Source organism: Eubalaena glacialis, chromosome X, assembly GCF_028564815.1.
Source record: "Eubalaena glacialis isolate mEubGla1 chromosome X, mEubGla1.1.hap2.+ XY, whole genome shotgun sequence".
Taxonomy (NCBI): domain Eukaryota; kingdom Metazoa; phylum Chordata; class Mammalia; order Artiodactyla; family Balaenidae; genus Eubalaena; species Eubalaena glacialis.
The window spans coordinates 2,283,067-2,301,762 of NC_083736.1; the positions used below are offsets into that span (position 1 = coordinate 2,283,067).

Genomic DNA, 18,696 nt, shown 5'->3' on the forward strand with positions numbered 1-18,696 from the left:
GCATGGATATGCACGTGCACCTACACACACACACACACACACACACACACACACACACTCTCTCTCTCTCTCTCTCTCTCTCTCTCTCTCTCTCTCTCTCTCTCTCCCTCTCCCTCTCCCAAACCAGAATGTCACCCCCTAAGCACCTACTCTATAGAAATTCTAGACCGTCACTGCCAGAAGGTTTGCAGCCGGACCCTAAGTTGCCGAGCCTGTCTGTGGGGACGTTCCCAAAGGAATTCCATGAGCAGAGGTGAACAAGTGTGGTCACCAAGGAATAAAGAGGCTCTTACGTGACCCTCGTTCTGGTGTGATGCTTGGTACCTGGCTGTACCAGTGTGATATGAATGTTACAGATCACTCACGGGTTGACTTACAGCGAGGAAGGGAGGTTGCTTTTAGCAAATTGCAAAGGTAACTTGGAAAGCTGGGCGCCAAGCTACGTGAGTGATGAGAATGAAATTTTAAAGTATTTTAGTTTTTGATGACAATGATGGAGGCACATTTTGAACAAACTGTAAAGGCGACTGGCAAAGACACCCTCGGGTACTAGATGAGAGGCTGGCAAAAGCATGGCCAAATCCAGCCCCCCCAGCCGCTTTTTATAAATAAAACTTTATTGGAACACAGCCACGCCCCTTCATTTACATACCGTCTAGGGCTGCTTTTGTACACTGCTTGTCCTGCAATGCCAAAAATATTAACCATCTGGCCCTCTGCAGAAGAAAATACAATAATACTGTATCGTATATTTGAAACTTGTTTTAAGGGAGAATTTGAAAGTTCTCAGCACAAGAAAAACATTTTGTAACTATGTAAGGGGACGGACGTTAAATAGACATACTGGGGTGTTTTCCTGCTACATATACATATATAGAATCATTATGCTGTAAACCTGAAACAAACATAATTTTTTGGTCAATTATATCTCAGTAAAATATAAAAAATTAAAAAGAAAAAGAAAGACTTCCGACACCCAGGCTAGATGAAAGCAGAAAAGCTACAGCTTTCCCTGTGACCAAAGAAGCAGACCAGAGACAGACTTTATCTTAAAAGATACAAAGTTTTATTAAACAAACCTAGAATCAATAGTATTATTCCATAAATTAGACAGCAGTAAAATTTTCCTAGGGTATATATACAAATCACAGTGATTTTCATTGTGCAAGGAATTGACAGGGTTTTTTAATCCACATGAGAAGCTGCGATGACCCGGCGGGGCTCCCAGTGTGACTTTTTTTTTTTTTTTTTTTAATCCACGTGAGAAGCTGGGATGACCCGGCGGGGCTCCCAGTGTGACTCACTGGGGACATGCCACACTGGCCCAGGCGCTTCACCCCACAAGAAAGAAGGAAGCTCTGACCGCCCTGCAGAGCTGGAAAAGCATCACAGGGAACCAGGAAAGACGGCCTGCGCGAGCAGAAAGGCTTCAAATCCCAGTTGCAAAAACAAACATGTAATGACTTTTACTTAAATAACAGAGGAGTCCACCGTGGAAGATCAACAGAACATCTTAAGACACAATAATTTAGAGTAAACTGTTACAGAGTATTTCCTTTTGATTATGAAGCACTGCTCCTTGGATGCAACCCCACAGGGTCTGCAAAAACAAGCTTGATATGAGAACATTATGCTTGGTGAAAGCATCGCCCCCATTCCACCTCCAACAAGACAGACAGACAGACAGATACACACACACACACCCCACTACTCAAATATATTAAGACAACTGTGCATGTGTTTTTCTCTTTGTTTTCGGTAACTCAACAACATCCACGGAAGTTGAACTAATGAGTCAGAAACAGGGATAGAGGGTACATACAGTACGTAGGATGTGCCCAACAGGTGTAAAATACATGCCAGGGAGAGGGACCCCTGGACAAAGAATAATGCAGGCATCTCACTTCAAATCTTAATTGGGAGCCATCAAGAGCTTCTGTGATGGTGTAAATTTCGTGATGCAAAATCAAAGGGCTGGAAAAAAAAATCCAATCTTTCCTGCACCTGCAGCTAACGCGAGGATTTTGATGCTCTGATGGGACTGGGTGCAGCCTGCAGAGTTCACCTGGGTGGGCGGCCCTCAGTGCCTACAGGGCGGTGCGTCGGGGTCTCGCGTGAACATGATGGAGCTGTATTTCACAGTTACAGTGGTTCCAAATTGAGAGGCAACTTAGGTTGTACGTAGAAAGGGCAAATGTGTGTCACGTCACTCAACTGCTCAGCGCTACTGGTGACGCCGTGGCTGGCAGCAGGTTAGTCCCGACGTATAGACGGACAGAAGGAAACCAAACATTGCACAAGACATTTATAAACAGCTGATGGTGCAGCTGCCCCAGGAGAAGGAACAGGAGGTGGCGTTTCAAAGCATCGTGATGGTGTGACATGGACACCTGTTACCTGGTTACTGGAGTTTCTTTTGCATATTTTGACATGTGGAGAGCATAAATCACGACTTTTCCATTGCTGGCAAACGATACATTTCTGCTGACTGGGATTCCAACTTCTGTGACCATGAACATTATGCTGTATGATCAGCTGTGATTTTATCTCCTTCTCAGCTTCACAGATGCCTATCAAAGCAGGCTGGCGACAATCCCCTTAGGAAAACAAGACCCACCTCAATCCACCGCTTGCAATACATGTGTTTCCTGAAGACTTTTTAAATAGCATTGTCATTTACCAACTTGTCAAATTGCAGAAAACAAAAATCTGTCCTTTTCCGGCTCTGAAGGTTGTGCTAATGGATATGAATTTCCTTCAAAACTTTGCACCCTGATTATTTTTGATCCGATACGTGAACACGGCAGAAGGCCTCCAGGGAGTGAACTATTTTTCGGTCATACATAGGGAGCGTGCCATGTGCTTAAGACTCATTTTGATCACACCCATCTTTGCATTATGTCAGACCATTTAATTTATGCCCTGGCCACCGGCAGGTAGCGCTTTGTATAATTAAATGGGCATGAGGGTCTGGAAGGTGAGACAAACACCATCTGGTACTCCTGGAATTCCTCTTCATTTTCAAGGTTTTGCACGGCTGATGGTCAATGACAACGTTTTTAAAGAACCAAATCATCAATGCATTTGAACTTTTGTTTTCCCTGCATATTTGTTCAAAATTAAGGCAATGTGTTCTCATGCATTCTTGTACTATTTTCATCTCATAAATTAAATCCTGGACAGGAAGAGAGAACCCAAAAAAATATGTGCAGGGATCGTGTGTATGTACAATTTTGCACTGTGTTCCAGAAAGGTGTTTCATTTATTTTGTATTTTTTTTAAGCATAAGGCTCCAAATAATAATTGTTTATTTTTATAGTCAGAAGACACGAGACATGTTTTTCCTCGTGGGTCTACATCTCCGTGCAGGTTTGCTTTGCTGATTTAACCTTCTGACATTCAACGATGAAATGGTGCAGGAATTACATGGTAAAATTTTAGCCCCTGTTGGCCCATGGCTTCATCCAAAGAGCACGGTGCCTGCAAAGTACAGACTGAAAATACAGTTCTGTGGGAACATTTATCCAAGCGCACCCTTGGAAAATAAATTTTTATAGAGCTACTCCTTGTCAAGGGTTTATTTTACTAAATTTTGGACTCACTCTCACCTATGGAGTTGGTTTCTATTTGAAGATGAGGTCATTTATGAGAAGGGGGTGATTTAGTGCCTTCAATTTAAAGCTTTTATAGGCGTAAGTTGCCTTCATGTCACCTTCAAATACACACAGCCCTTGTCTTTGGATTCGTGAGTGGAAACTGGCCAAATCTGATAAGTGACTGCATCTCCTTTGACATTTTTGCTACAGTAAAAAAAAGTATGATTTTTTGCAAATGGCAGCTCTCCACACCCCCAGATGTGCCTGCAGAAGAGAGGTAGGCAAGGGCTATAGGAAGAAAAGCCTTCCTGGCCCAGCACAGGAAAAACTGTGTTGATGGCAAAGAACCTGCCAGGTAACCCAGGAACACATAAGCTGCAGAGGCCTGGGAGGGGGCTGAGAGCTCGGGGGGCACCCAACGCTTGACACCAACACACCTATGGGGCATACGCTGCCCCATGCCGGCTGCCCAAGGAGCTGGACCTTTCTTGGCAGGAAAAGGGAGGATGCAGGAGAGGAGATCTCGGAGATCTATTGGGTGCATCCCTGCAGCCACGGAAGGCTCTGGAACCTACTTAAATGCACAGACCTCCATGGAGAAGGCCATGGTTGGGCCCTATGATTGGATACGTAACAGGTTTGAGCAATGCTGTGCTTCCAGCTGCGTCACAGCCAACAGAATATGGGCGGCGCCTTTAGATTTTCACGGCAAAGTTTAGAATCAGAAAGCAAGAGCAGAGAGTAGAGAAGGAAATGCATGAGGGACGAGACAGACACCAAGGACCTCTGCCCAGGCAGTGCTTCTGGGAAGACCCATATTTAAACAGCAACACTCATGGCGACCCACTCAACACCTGGCTTTCATGATCAGTGCTAAGGGGAAGGCACAGCAGAGCACGCCTCAGGGGACCCCCACCATCACGTCCAAAGAGAAACGAATCTCATCCAGTGGTTATTCTGCACAAGCCGACCAGGTCTATGAAACCAGACGGACTGAACACTGACAAGAAGAAGTGAAACTAAGCAGAAACGAGGGAGGTTCAAACACTTCCATCGTATCCGTTTTGTTTCTTACTTGTCCTAAAACCAAAGGGAAAAGAAAACATTTGCCTAAGTTCATTGAGCCAATACAGAAAGCTACTAGTTTGCTTCGGGAGATGCGTTTTGGTCCACGGATTTAACCTGGAATATTAATAGATAGCCATCCCCCTACAGAGTATGAAATTTTTTAATGCAATAGAGAAAATTCCTTGAATAACGTTCATGGTCAATGGCTAGTCTTGCACTAAAGTTCAAACCCACATCTCCTTCCCTGTCATCCTGGATTCATGACCCAAGGCTACCAGACACAAAGCATTGAAGATACTGGATATAGACCGTCGTATGATATTTTCTTCACATATAACCATAAAATGCATATAAGATGATAAAAAATGCACATATCATACTTTTAAAATTTGTCCCCAAGAGAATAGATTCTTGAAAAAAAAATCTGAAACATAAACAACATAGGCTCTGGAAAGTAGGAACATTTACTTCACTGCACAATTTCCCTGCTCCAGGCACACCGTCCTTTTTATACACACACACACACACACGCACAGGCACAAACACACAATCTGTGGTTGTATCTGAACAAGTTCAGCTCAAACTTATAAAGTCTACGAGAAAAAAACCCCCAGGATATCCCAGTAGGAACACAAGCCTAAAAAGAAGATAAAATCTACAACCAAACAATTTTTCAAAATGTCCTACTGTGCAGTCGATTTCCAGTTGCTTAAATAATGCTAGGTCCACAAACGTCAATGGCTCTGCAATCTCTTTATATACATCCGGGTGTATATAAACGTGGAAAAGTCCTTATCCCATTAAGAAGATGCTTCTTCAGGTCTGCCTGGGGGCAGCCATCTGTCCCGGGCAGGCTCAAATCACCCTGTTTCTGGCATGAAATTAGACAAAGGATTTTGTTAGTTTTTAAACACCTGGGTAAAGTTTGTCATCCTACGAACAACAACAACAATAATAGCACGAAAGAAACCAAACTTTCCTTTGGAATTCTTACTGCAAAGACCCACAAGCCTGAATTCTAAGGAGAGAAGATGCCTAATAAGAGAAATGGAACAGTATTTTAAAGGTGGGTTTTTAATGTTCTATGGTGTTGACATCCACAGAACTAGCCCCTCCTCATCCACGCTGAGAAAGGAGATTCATCACTCAAGCAAAAACAGATCCTCGTTTCAACGTGCTTTGCTGTAGGATTATACAACCAGACAAAACATTTTATGATGAAGAAAACTACAAGGCACAGGGAGGTGAGAGGTCCCCTGCCAGCTGTCTTAACATCCATCTCCACCTGCTGAAAAGCAGTAATCCACACAAAGATGCATGATTAAGTCACACAGCTCCAGAACATAGCTCCGGAATCCTGTAATGAAGCTGAACTTGGGTCTCACCTATGGGATTAGATTTCGCTTCATGAAAGAGTATCTTCTCGCATAGAATCATCACACCTAATCGCTCAGCGGAAAATACCAGCCGGTAAAATTACTGAGACAGATTCAAATATGAATGTGTCTGGCTTTTAGAAGAGCAAAATGCAAACTGGTTGAATAAATAGAAAGCAATGTGATCATGAAATAATCCCCTGACTTCCAAAGGTTCATCAAGAATGTCATCAAATACTGCCCCTGCCATTGGCCAAAGTACATTAAAAATAATTCCACTATAAATCTAGGAAAAAAATGATACAAATGAACTTATTTACAAAACAGAAACAGACTCACAGACACAGAAAACAAACTTATGGTTACCAAAGGGGAAAAATGGGGAGGGAATATATTAGGAGTTTGGGATGAACAGATTCACATTACTATGTATAAAATAGATAAACAACAAGGACCTACCGTATAGCACAGGGAACTATACTCAATATATTGTAAAAGCCTACAATGGAAAACAATCTGAAAAAAACATATACACATATACAACGGAATCACTTTGCTACACCTGAAACTAACACAATATTGCAAATCAACTAAACTTCAATAAAAAATAAAAATTAAAAAAATAAAAACCAACTCCTAGATACCGGGGAGAAAAATAAAAGGCAATTAAACTAACTCAATAACTAACTAAATAAACTAGACCTTCAAAGTCAGAGTCATAGACCTTCAAAGGTTCGTGGAAATAAGAGACTCAAAATCATTTCTTTTAAATCTCAAATTAACTTTAGCAAATTTCCTACCAGGTGTTCTCAGATGATTCCTTTTTAACAAAAAGAGACCCAAGAGTCCTTCTGAAAATACTTGGGAAGTATTGTGGTCTGGATCTCGGGGACTCCAGGAAGGAGGCACAAGAGCTAGGCTTCTCCAATGTGCAGGCGCACCCGTCTCCTAGGAGTCTTATTTATTGGTACGGACTCCGCCCTGGCAGGTGGGTCCGGGGCGTGAGATGCTGGTGGTGAGGCTGGTGCTCTGGCTGTGCGGCCCATACACACCGGCTGTGTCTTCTGCTGCCCTGGAAAGGCCTCTGGCTGGTTCTGCTCTATCGCTCGTGCCCGAAGGGGGGAGAGAAGCCCCACTCGGTCTAGGCAAGACCTCCTGCACGTGAGGTTCTGTCAACCTCGCTGATTTTTAACTACTAAAAATAAAGATACACCTTGTTGGTTATCCATTTTAAATACAGCAGTGTGTACGTATCAATCCTGAATTCCCAGTGTATCCCTCCCCTCTCTCCCCCTCGTAACCATAAGTTCGTTCTCTGAGTCTGTTTCTGTTTTGTAAATAAGTTCAACCAACAAGGACCTACTGTAGAGCACAGGGAAGTGGGCACAATATTATGTAACAACCTAAATGGGCAAAGAATTTGAAAAAGAATAGATACGTGTATATGTAAAAAAAAAAAAGAAAGAAAGAAACAGAATTCAACTGATAGAATTAATGAATGAAATAAGAGATGCCTTGATATTAAAAAAAAAAAAAAAAAAGCTATACCTTCCAGGTGGGGAGCCCACGCTCAGAAATTCTTGAAGACTTCCAGATCTTTCTGTGACACCGGAGGGGCCACGTTCCAGTCGTTTTCGGGATAAGCTTCGAAGTTGGAGGTGTCGCCCTCGCTGCACACTTTGGGCACGATGGGAGGCTGGGGAACAACAGGACACAACACCGTGTTACAGAGGAACAGCGCGCGCCAGGATGCTACTACGCTCAGTGCACATTAGCGCACTTTGCACAGACTGTGTTTTTCACAAATGGAAGCTCTGCAGCAACCCTACGCGAGCAAGTCTACTGGGATCCTTTTTCCAACCGCACTGGCTCACTTCGTCTCTGTGTCACATTTTCACAGTTCTCACAGTTCAAACTTTTCCACTATGATGATATTTGTTATGTTGATCTGTGACCAGTGACCTTTGATGTTACTACTGAAATTGTGTTTTTTTGGTTTTGTTTTGAATTTTTTTTTAAAAATTTATTTATTATTTATTTTTGGCTGTGTTGGGTCTTTGTTTCTGCACGAGGGCTTTCTCCAGTTGCGGCAAGCGGGGGCCACTCTTCATCGCGGTGCGCAGGCCTCTCACTGTCGTGGCCTCTCTTGTTGCGGAGCACAGGCTCCAGACGCGCAGGCTCAGTAGTTGTGGCTCACGGGCCTAGTTGCTCCGCGGCACGTGGGATCTTCCCAGATCAGGGCTCGAACCCGTGTCCCCTGCATTGGCAGGCAGATTCTCAACCACTGCGCCACCAGAGAAGCTCCATAATTTTTTTCTTTTTCTAAATTTTTGGCCACGCCTTGGTTTGCGGGAATCTTAGTTCCCGGACCAGGGATAGAACCCTTACCCTTGGTAGTGAAAGCACAGAGTCCTAACCACTGGACCACCAGGGAATTCCCTATACATAACTTTTATATGTGCTGCGAAACCAAAAAATTAGTGTGACTCGCTTTATTGCGGTGCTCTGGAACCAAGCTTACAGTATCTCCGAGGTCTACCCAAACATCCCTCTATGTCTACAGCTTTATGTGAAAATGTAAAAAGAACTGGAAAACTACATAGCTGCTTCTCTTTGTTTATGAACAGGAAAAGCTTGGAATTAAGATATTGCAAGTGAGGTGTCAACTATCAGACTGATGAATGCTTACGCAGTTTGAAGAATTTAGGGAGGAAGGAAGGTACCCAGCACTTGCTTCTTAAATTTTAGAATTGAGGACCACCTGGACTGCTTGTTAAATTCAGATTCCCAGGTCGGGGACATTCTGATGTAGCTGGTCCTGTGGCCACACTTTGGAAAATTCCAGAAAGACGGAAAGAGCTCCAGACTTGGGTTTTATTATCTCAGAGGCCAAACCTCAATCCTGCGTTGATAAAAATGAAGGCATTGGGATTGAGAAGAGGGTCAGCAAACTTTTCCCATAAAGGGCCAGTTAGTAAAACATTTTGTTTTTCAGGCCATACAACTTCTGTTGCAACTACTCAGTGCTGCCATTGCAGTGGGAAAGCAGCCATCGACAATCTGTAAACAAATGGATGTGGCTATGTGCCAATAAAACTTTATTTATAAAAACAAGCAAGGGGCCAGATTTGGCCCACAGGTTGTACTTTGCTGATTCCTGCATACATCCAACTCCAAGATTCTGTAACGGACACAGACACCAACTAGTTTTCTCTAATCCTATGAAACTGTTATGCTTTGTCCAGAGCCTTTAACACACGTGGTGAGCACCACCCCTCCCTCCCTTCCTCTGCAGGATGCATCCTAACCTGGATGTTTCACAAGACACTTGAGGCTCAGTGATGCTAGAATCCTCAAGTCAAGTCCAGGACAAGGACCTAGATTTGTCTCTGTCCCAAAGCTCCGTGCTTCCTAATAGACCACAGCAAAGCAGATGCAGCTGGAGAATCCTGACAGAGCATGGGCTCATATGTGGATCCCAGGGGGAACATTTTAACTGCTATGTGGACACAGAAATGAGTCAAGTAAATTAAAAATTATTCATGTAAAAAAAAAAAAAAAAGAAAACCCTCTTGTTACTTGTATATTTCGGTGACTGTATCAAAATACAAAGAGTATTGAGTGGTCAGCATCTCAGAAACATCAAGGAACTTCAGGTGAAGGTGCCACGTTCCTCATCTGACTCAGAAGTTCCATGCCAGAAAGCCTAATTAGTGAGGTTCACGCTTTATACGCACAGCAGACAACCCCCATCCCCAAATGGGCCAACCCACGCATGAACAGATCTTAGGTTGGCTCCATAAAAGAGCTTAAGGATTTACAAAGATTTTAAAAGTCACAGAGTAAGTTTAAGGGTGACTTTTCCTTCATTCGTTCTCATTGCATTCAATAAATGAGCTATTTCTATAGACCAGGCACCATGTGGACAGAAGGTGCATGATTCTGGCTTTCAGAAACCTTCCAGCCCAGTCAATGGCTCCAGAGGAGCATCTCTATCTGGGTGGCATGTTTGGAATCACTTGATGAACTTTTAAAAAGTTATAAAAATAAAGTTACACAGAGATACCTCTTTTTAACCATCAGTTAGGCAAAACTGCAAAAGTTGTATAACTCACCACTCTTGAGCTGGGGGGAAAGAGGCATTTTTCAAAACAAGTCCTCTGGGAGCACAAAAGGATGCCATTTCTACAGAGAAGTATGTTGCAAAAGTACCAAGATTTCAAACGCATTTACCCTCTGACCCAAGGATCTCACGTCTGGAAATTCATCTTCAACACAAAAGAAATGTATGAAATTATTCCTTGTAGGAGACTGGAATTGGCATAAGTGTCTGTCAGTTGAGGTCTGGTTAAGTAAACGATGGTAGAGACATGTAAAGCAGTTCCATGCGGTTTAAAAAGAATGAGAAAGCTATTCAGGCATATGGGAAGATCTCGAGGTTGTACTGTTAAATGAAAAAAGCAAAATTAGAATAGTACATGTATAACTGTAGGTTTTGTGTTTCTAAAAAAGGGAGAAGGGGGCTTCCCTGGTGGCGCAGTGGTTGAGAATCTGCCTGCCAATGCAGGGGACACGGGTTCGAGCCCTGATCTGGGAAGATCCCACATGCCGCGGAGCAACTAGGCCCGTGAGCCACAACTACTGAGCCTGCGCGTCTGGAGCCTGTGCTCCGCAACAAGAGAGGCCGCGACAGTGAGAGGCCCGCGCACCGCGATGAAGAGTGGCCCCTGCTCGCCGCAACTAGAGAAAGCCCTCGCACAGAAACGAAGACCCAACACAGCCAAAAATAAATAAATAAATAAATAAATTTATTTTTAAAAAAAAAAAAAAAGGGAGAAGGACTTCCCTGGTGGTCCAGTGGCTAAGAATCTGCCTTCCAATGCAGGGGACACGGGTTCGAGCCCTGGTCAGGGAACTAAGATCCCACATGCCGCGGGGCAACTAAGCCTGCGTGCTCTAGAGCCTGCGTACCACAACTAGAGAGCCCGTGTGCCACAACTACTGAGACTGAGTGCTCTGGAGCCCTCGCACCACAACTAGAGAGCCTGCGTGCCACAACTAAAGACCTGACGCAGCCAAATAAATAAATAAATAAAAACAAATACTTTTTAAAAAGGGAGAAAACAAGAATATGTATATCCACCTGGGTTCACATTAACCTAAAGAAACTTTTAAAGGATACACAGAAAAATCTAATAAAAGTGGTTACCTATAGCCAGCTGGGAGGGGACAGCCTGGCCATGTATGCATATTAATATTGACTTGGTTTTTGATAAATGCGAATATATTACCTAGGCAATTTTGTAAGTCAGTGTAATAGAATAAAATACATAAAAGTTAAAACCTTGAACAAAATGAATATCAGCTCCACTCCTAGAGTCTGGGCTGGGGGCCAGGCATTAGCATTTTTTAAGTCTCTCCACTGGCACCCAAGTGCAATGTTGAAAACATTGCTATTGAGGATACCCGTCAATAACATATTCAGTTCAAAGAAAGATGAGCCTCAGAATACTTTTCATCTCATCTACCACCATCACTGTGCCATATCCGTCCATAAGTATGAGACATATGTCCTACCTGTGTTATTCCCCCTTACAAAGGGAACAGATGAAATTCATCATAGTCTCAGAGCTAGGGAGGGATGGAACCAGTTCTCCAAAAATCCAACTGCAAAAGCCGGGGTCTTAACCCCCCATTAGGTGACTCTTTAGCTGAGCTCTCCCCTGAATAGGGAACTTGGCTTATTAACGATTTGGGATGGTTGCTTGTGTCGAATCAATTCATTATGTGTCCATCCTAAGTAAATGAGTGTTCAGGAGAGCTCCAGGCTGCCCAGGTACGAACTGCCCATTTACATATGTTGTACCTTCAGTTTCCTTTCTGGGACAGCCTCCCAGTCTGTGGTCCGGAACCACCGATGCCGTTTCACATCTTCTGCTCCATTCTTCAAAAGAAACATGCATCATCAGTGAACAGAAGGTTGACAGGATAGCAAAGAAAATATTCCAAAAGAATCTCTACACGAGTCCCTACAGAGAAAAACAAGAGTTTGCTATGTTTTGAATCACTTTCCCCAGAGTGTGAGCTATTAGGGAAAACTACAGATGAAGGCATTTGAGTTTCATTTGCTTTCCTTCATTGTAGAAAGAAATCCAGTCACGAGGTTCACGTGTATACTGCTCTGGACCACAAAGACCGAAGTAGAATTATGGTTCAGCCTCTTGACATAAAATTAGACTGACACACGGTCAGGTCTGAGTTTGACACCTGTTTTCATCTTGACAATTTCCTCAGGTGAAATTACGCTCATTTTAGAAATGTTATAAACTGAGATTCGTTAAATGATGTCATTTGCTCTGTATTGCCCAGCGAGTAAGTCTATAACTCAAACTGAGGATGTCAAACTTCAGAGATTTTAACAACTACCCAATGTTGCCTCTCAATTAACAACGTGTACAGCACAGGGAACGCTACTCTATACTCCGTAATAACCTATATGGGAATAGAATCTAAAAAAGAGTGGATACATGCATATGTACTCACTTTGCCGTACAACTGAAACTAACACAACACTGTAAATCAACTCTGTTCCAAAAAAAATTTTTAAAAAAACAACAACACAAAAACCAATGTGTACTAAGGTCTGCCTAGTTCATCCTCAGCTGTGGTGTCAATAGCTGGACACCACCAGCACCAGGACCTCTGAAAATCCCTTCCAAGTACTCAGCCTTCAGCTCCACCCTTCTTCTCCCTTTTTACGACACTTGTAGCAACTTTTTAATCAATTAAATGTGTGACGTTATAAGACAGAAACATGTGAAGTCTGTGACACAGGAGCCAGTGCATCTGAAGTTAACTTTTTAAAACGTGTACCAGTTCATATTTTTTAAAGTTTTAAATGATTTATCCTCAAAAAAGAAAATTCTCTGTAACCATATCTCCAAAAGGAAGGAGACGGGGATGTCAGTGTTTTCTACTTTTTTCCAGTCCTATTATTTTGAAAACTCTTTTTCTTTTCCTATTTCTTTCCATCCATATGTAAGTCAAATAATGACATCTGATGAGTGTTACCTTGAGGGATGCTGAGAGAAGGTAAATAAGACTGAAGGTTTACTCCCTAAAAGTTCAAACTCGGTATGGATACTAAGGTATTATGATATCTAGATAGATGACAGAGAGATAGATATAGATGATGGTATATGACAGATGATGAGCTATTTAGATAGATCATTGATAGATACATTTATAGATGATAGATGAAAGTTAGGTAGATAGGTGTTCAATAGATAACAGACAGATAGATGATAGACAGATGATGGAAGATAACAGACAGACAGATGATAGGTGATAGATACATAGGTAGATAGATGATAGATAAATTAATAGATAATGGATAGATAGATATCTAGATAGATGATTCATAGATGATGGATATATAGGTAGATAGATGATGGAATATGATTGATAGACATATAGACAGACATAGATGATAGATAGATGATAGGTAGATAGATACAACAAATAGACAAAGAAGTGAAAGAGAAAGTAAGTGCTAGAAACTTTCCAAGTGTGGAGGACAGAGCAGTGTCCATAGAGGATGAAGGAGTTAAACACAATGGTCTGTTTTGGAAGAAAAAAGAGAAACACTCCAAATGAAGGAACACCAGGAGGAGAAAAACAGCCAGCTATTGGATGAACAACTACCCTGTTTCACAGATTTGTTCCTTTCACCAGTGATATCCAACCACTTAGCGTTTACTCCCCTCCTTAAGGACCTGAACACTTGAGCCAATGTCCATGAGTAGCCTTAACTAGCCAACCAATTTAACTAGTTATGGATTGAACTGTGCTCCCCACGAAAGGACATGTTGAGGTCCTAATCCTCAGCACCTGTGAATGTAACTTTATTTGGAAACAATGTTTCTGTAGATGTAAACAAGTCAAGATGAAGTCATTGGGGTGGACCCTAAATGCAATGACAGTATCCTTACAAGAGACAGAAGAGGAGAGACCCAGATACAGAGGAGAGGCCCCGGGAAGACAGAGGCAGAGACGGGAGGGAGGCGGCCACAAGCCCAGGGATGCCTGGAGCCCCCGGAAGCTGGAAGAGGCAGGAAGGACCCTCCCCTGGCACCTCTGGAGGGAGTGCGGCCCGGGGACACCTTGACCTCAGACGTCTGGTCTCCAGGATTGGGGAGGATGGATTCCTGTGGTTTTAAGCTCACGGTTTGTGGTCCTTTGTTACAGCCGCCCCAGGAAATGAACACACCCACATAAACAGAGGGCCCCAATAGATCTGCGAGGTTCAAGTCTCACACACAGGTCTACTTTGTCCCTCAAGACTGCAACTGACAGGGTCAATGCACTGGTCCACGTCTAAGTTCATCCATGGACGTCCAGAGCTAGAAACAGCTAAGAAGATGTCCCTGGTTTGTCTCAAACTCAACAGTGCCAAAACAGAACCAAAACAGGCATATACAATATCATAGTTTATACAAGTCAGTTCCTTACACATATTTCCCTCCAGATGAAAAGTTTGACAAAATCACACATGGTGTACAACTTCTAAAATGATGATTAATTCACACACAAACCTGCACATGCATGTTTATAGCAGCACTATTCATAACAGCCAAAAAGTGGAAACAGCCCAAGTGTCCATGGATGGATGGATGGATGGATGGGTGGATGGATGGATGGGTGGATGGATGGATGGGTGGATGGATGGATGGATACACAGCATGGGGTCCATCCACACAGTGAAATATGACTCAGCCATGAAAAGGAGTGAAGCTCTGACCCAGGCTACAATGTGGATGGACCCTGAACACATAATGCTCAGTGAGAGAAGCCAGACACAAAAGGTCATGTTTTGTATGATTCCATTTTCATGAAAGCTCAGAATAGGACAATCTAATAAAGACAGAAAGTAGCCTAGTGGTTGCCTACCACCAGGAGGGATAGAAGGATAGAGAGGTGATAGCTACAGGATATGGGTTTCTTTTGGAAGGGATGAGCATGGTCTTTAAAACTGTGGTGATGGTTGCACAATTTTGCAAATACATTACAAGCCATCGGACTGTCCACTTTAAACGGGTAAACTGGATGGTATGTGAATTAGACCTCGATAATGTTGTTTAAAAATATAAAAGTAAATAAAGTCATGATTCGTAACCTATAGATCACTGTTGAGTCACTGGCTCCTGTGGAGAGACAAGGAGATGGGGTGTAGACCCAGTTTGACTCTGCATGCCCCAGAAACCCAGATTTGGAATTTGACCAATGACTGAATATGAACGTTCTGCCTTTGTTGAAGTGGGTGAAGTCAAATGACAGGCACTTATAACGAATACCACTTAATATACACGGACGGAAACACTCACCTTCATGTTTCCCAATCTCCTTGTTCTGTCGACAACAAGCAGTTTCTTAATGAGGTCTCTGTTTGGGAGAAGGAGACAAAAACACAGACATGTTGATACGGACCCATGCAAACACAGCAGGTCAACAGCAATAAAATCCAGACCGTACAACGTGGACACTGGAGCAATGGTTCACACTGGCTGAATGCTTTCTAACGCTTCTTTCTAACCATTATGCGTTCCTAAATGATTTCTGCGACGCAAAGTTGCGAGAGGGACCTAGCTGAGGGGAAGAGGTTGATTAAATACTGTACAGAAGAATAGCCTTTGAACGTGACCAGCAGCAAGAGAAAATGTGCCTGCCCTGGGGATGGTGAGGCTTCATTTCAAATATACGAGTCGGGCTATCCCCGCCAACTGCACAACATGTGCTTTTACCAAAATCGATGGTCTGGCTTTGCCCTGTGGGTCAGCTTATCTGTGGGATTCTTGTCTGGCCATCCTTGCCTTCCCGTAAGCACATAAACTTATTGGATCCCTTTCGTGTGTGCTGGTTCACTTAGATCCTCCTTCTAAATAGCAGACGGGGGGGACTTCCCTGGTGGTCCAGTAGTAAAGAATCCACCTTCCAATGCAGGGGACACGGGTTTGATCGCTGGTCAGGGAACTAAGATCCCACATGCCGCGGAGCAACTAAGCCTGCGTGCCAGAACTACTGAGCTCACACGCCTCAACTAGAGAGCCTACGCCCTTTGGAAGCCGCACGCTACAGCTACAGAGCCCACGCGCCCTGGAGCCTGCACGCCACAACTAGAGAAGAGAAAACCCGCACGCCACAACTAGAGAGAAGCCTGCACGCTGCAACGAAGACCCCGCGCACTGCAACAAAAGATCCCGCATGCCTCGACAAAGATCCCGCGTGACGCAACTAAGACCCGACACAGCCAAAAATAAATTAAATAAATAAATAAAATCTTGTTTAAAAATAAATAAATAAATAGCAGACAGTATCAGAATACAGTAGGACGGTCAATTAAGATGGGAAACTGGAGATGGTTTTCAAGACTTCCAGAAGATGGGCTAGTTCTCAGAGTAACAGTTAAGGAAGTAAAAAGTATAATGTGTGTGTTTAAGCATCTAATACGCTGAGTATGCTGTGTATAATAATATCCAGGGACTTCAAGCATATAAGGCTGTTTTCCAGGACAATCAAAAACCCCCGACTCAGCTTTAAGCATCTCAGCTTTCCTGAATCCAATGATGCCCCGGGGTGAGCGGCACCAACCCAGGCTCCAGCTACGCCCTGGGCGCTGTGACCAGCTAAGGAGGCTCAGATGCGTCAGGTGATAAATATGAGGGGCCAGGGACGCAGGGTTCCTCACATCTGGACTGTGAAATCTCCCAGGTTCCTACTGATGTCAAACTCTGTCAAGGCATAACTGTAACACAGAGTTTCCCAACACTGTGTATCCTTAAGTAGAACTGGAGTCCTTCTAGACGTTTTCCCAAATCCATCTCAAAGAGAATACCCAAGAACACTGGCTCACCTAAGGCTAGGATTTAACCTTAAGGCTAGGATTTTGATGTGTCCATCGAAAACAGGGGAAATTTACTCTTGCACAAGGCAAAGGGATACAAGAGCGCTGAGAAATTAAGGTAACTTTCTCATACCTAGTGAGTTTCCCCTTCATTATTTTGACATACCAAAGAAACAAACCAAAAAAAACAAGGTCACCAAACACCACACTCCCAAAACATCCCCAAATCCATGTGTTTTTTCTTCTTTTTCCCTATTACTTACAGCATCCTCAGCCCTATGAGTGCATATCCTTAAAGCTGCCTGTCCCAGGATTACAAGAAAATCAAAGACTTATTTAACATATAAAATTAGATCTTTGCAAAACAGCTCGATCCTGAAGGCAAAAGGTGCAAAGGAATAGGGGCCACCCGATATGGCAAAGCCACGTAGGAACTCTGCAAGCATCCAAGACGTGACAGGTGGGCACCTCCATCCTGGTACGGTTGTGAGTCCACTGGCAAGCCCTTGATTCACCGAGGCTGAAATTCTGAATCCTACTGACGCCCCGGGTGCCAGCTGGCTTCTCCTTGACCACTTTCAGACACAGAGAAACACTTGTAAATAAATGAGTTCTATACCAAGTTGGCACCAAGCCCCAAAGCTTTTACTTCCTTTTTAATGATATATATTCCTACAAGGAATCTTAAGCTTCATCCAAAGGGGCATTTGCCTAGATCAACACGCTGACACGGTCCAATGCTGAGGTTGTAGGAACCCACAAAGGACCTGAAAAACTTCAGTCAAAATTCTACCCTCAGGGTCACCTGATGACAGTCATTTGGGTAAAAAATGACTCCTGAGGGGTCTGCTTGTCAGCCAACTCATGAAGATCTAGGCAAAAACGAGAAGAAATAGAGTTTTCCTCAACTACGATCTGCCATCATCAAGGACAGCAAAGGGTCCCACGTTCCTGCCCTTGCTGAGCCCCCTCATTGGGGATGTGAGAGCAAGTGCCTGGAGCTGCCTGCGTGAGCCCTAACCCTAACCCTAACCCCTAACCCCTAACCCCAAACTTAACCCTAACCCTAACCCCTAACCCTAACCCTAACCCTAACTAACCCTAACCCTAACTAACCCTAACCGCTAACCCCTAAACCCAAACTTAACCCTAACCCTAACCCCTAACCCTAACCCTAACTAACCCTAACCCTAACCGCTAACCCCTAACCCCAAACTTAACCCTAACCCCTAACCCTAACCCCTAACCCTAACCCTAACCTTAACTAACCCTAACCCTAACCCTAACTAAACCTAACCCTAACTAACCCTAACCCTAACCCCAAACTTAACCCTAACCCTAACCCCTAACCTTAACCTTAACCCTAACCCTAACTAACCCTAACCCCTAACCCTAACCCTAACCCTAATCCTTACCCTCATTGGGGATGTGAGAGCAAGTGCCTGGAGCTGCCTGCGTGAGCCCTAACCCTAACTCTAACCCCTAATCCCTAACCCCTAACCCCAAACTTAACCCTAACCCTAACCCCTAACCCCTAACCCTAACCCTAACCCCTAACCCTAACTAACCCTAACCCTAACTAACCCTAACCCTAACCCCTAACCCCTAACCCTAACCCCAAACTTAACCCTAACCCTAAGCCTAAGCCTAAGCCTAACCCTCTAGCCCTAACCCTAACCCTAACCCTAACCCCAAACTCAACCCTAACCCTAACCCTAACCCTAACCCTAAGGATTCCAGAACAGCCTCTGCTGCT

At 43.6% G+C, this 18,696-nt stretch overlaps 1 protein-coding gene across 1 annotated transcript in view; it reads right to left on the reverse strand.

The window, feature by feature from the left end:
- Nucleotides 1-5,402: 5,402 nt before the first annotated feature.
- Nucleotides 5,403-18,696, reverse strand: part of LOC133082206 (cAMP-dependent protein kinase catalytic subunit PRKX) — an 82,146-nt gene continuing 68,852 nt past the window's right edge. Inside the window, exons 6-9 of the mRNA XM_061178698.1 lie at nucleotides 15,424-15,481; nucleotides 11,907-11,984; nucleotides 7,589-7,736; nucleotides 5,403-5,535 (exon numbers count right to left, since the gene is read on the reverse strand). Coding sequence (XP_061034681.1) covers nucleotides 7,611-7,736; nucleotides 11,907-11,984; nucleotides 15,424-15,481 — 262 coding nt within the window. The 3' untranslated portion in view covers nucleotides 5,403-5,535; nucleotides 7,589-7,610. The remainder of the gene's footprint in view (nucleotides 5,536-7,588; nucleotides 7,737-11,906; nucleotides 11,985-15,423; nucleotides 15,482-18,696) is intronic.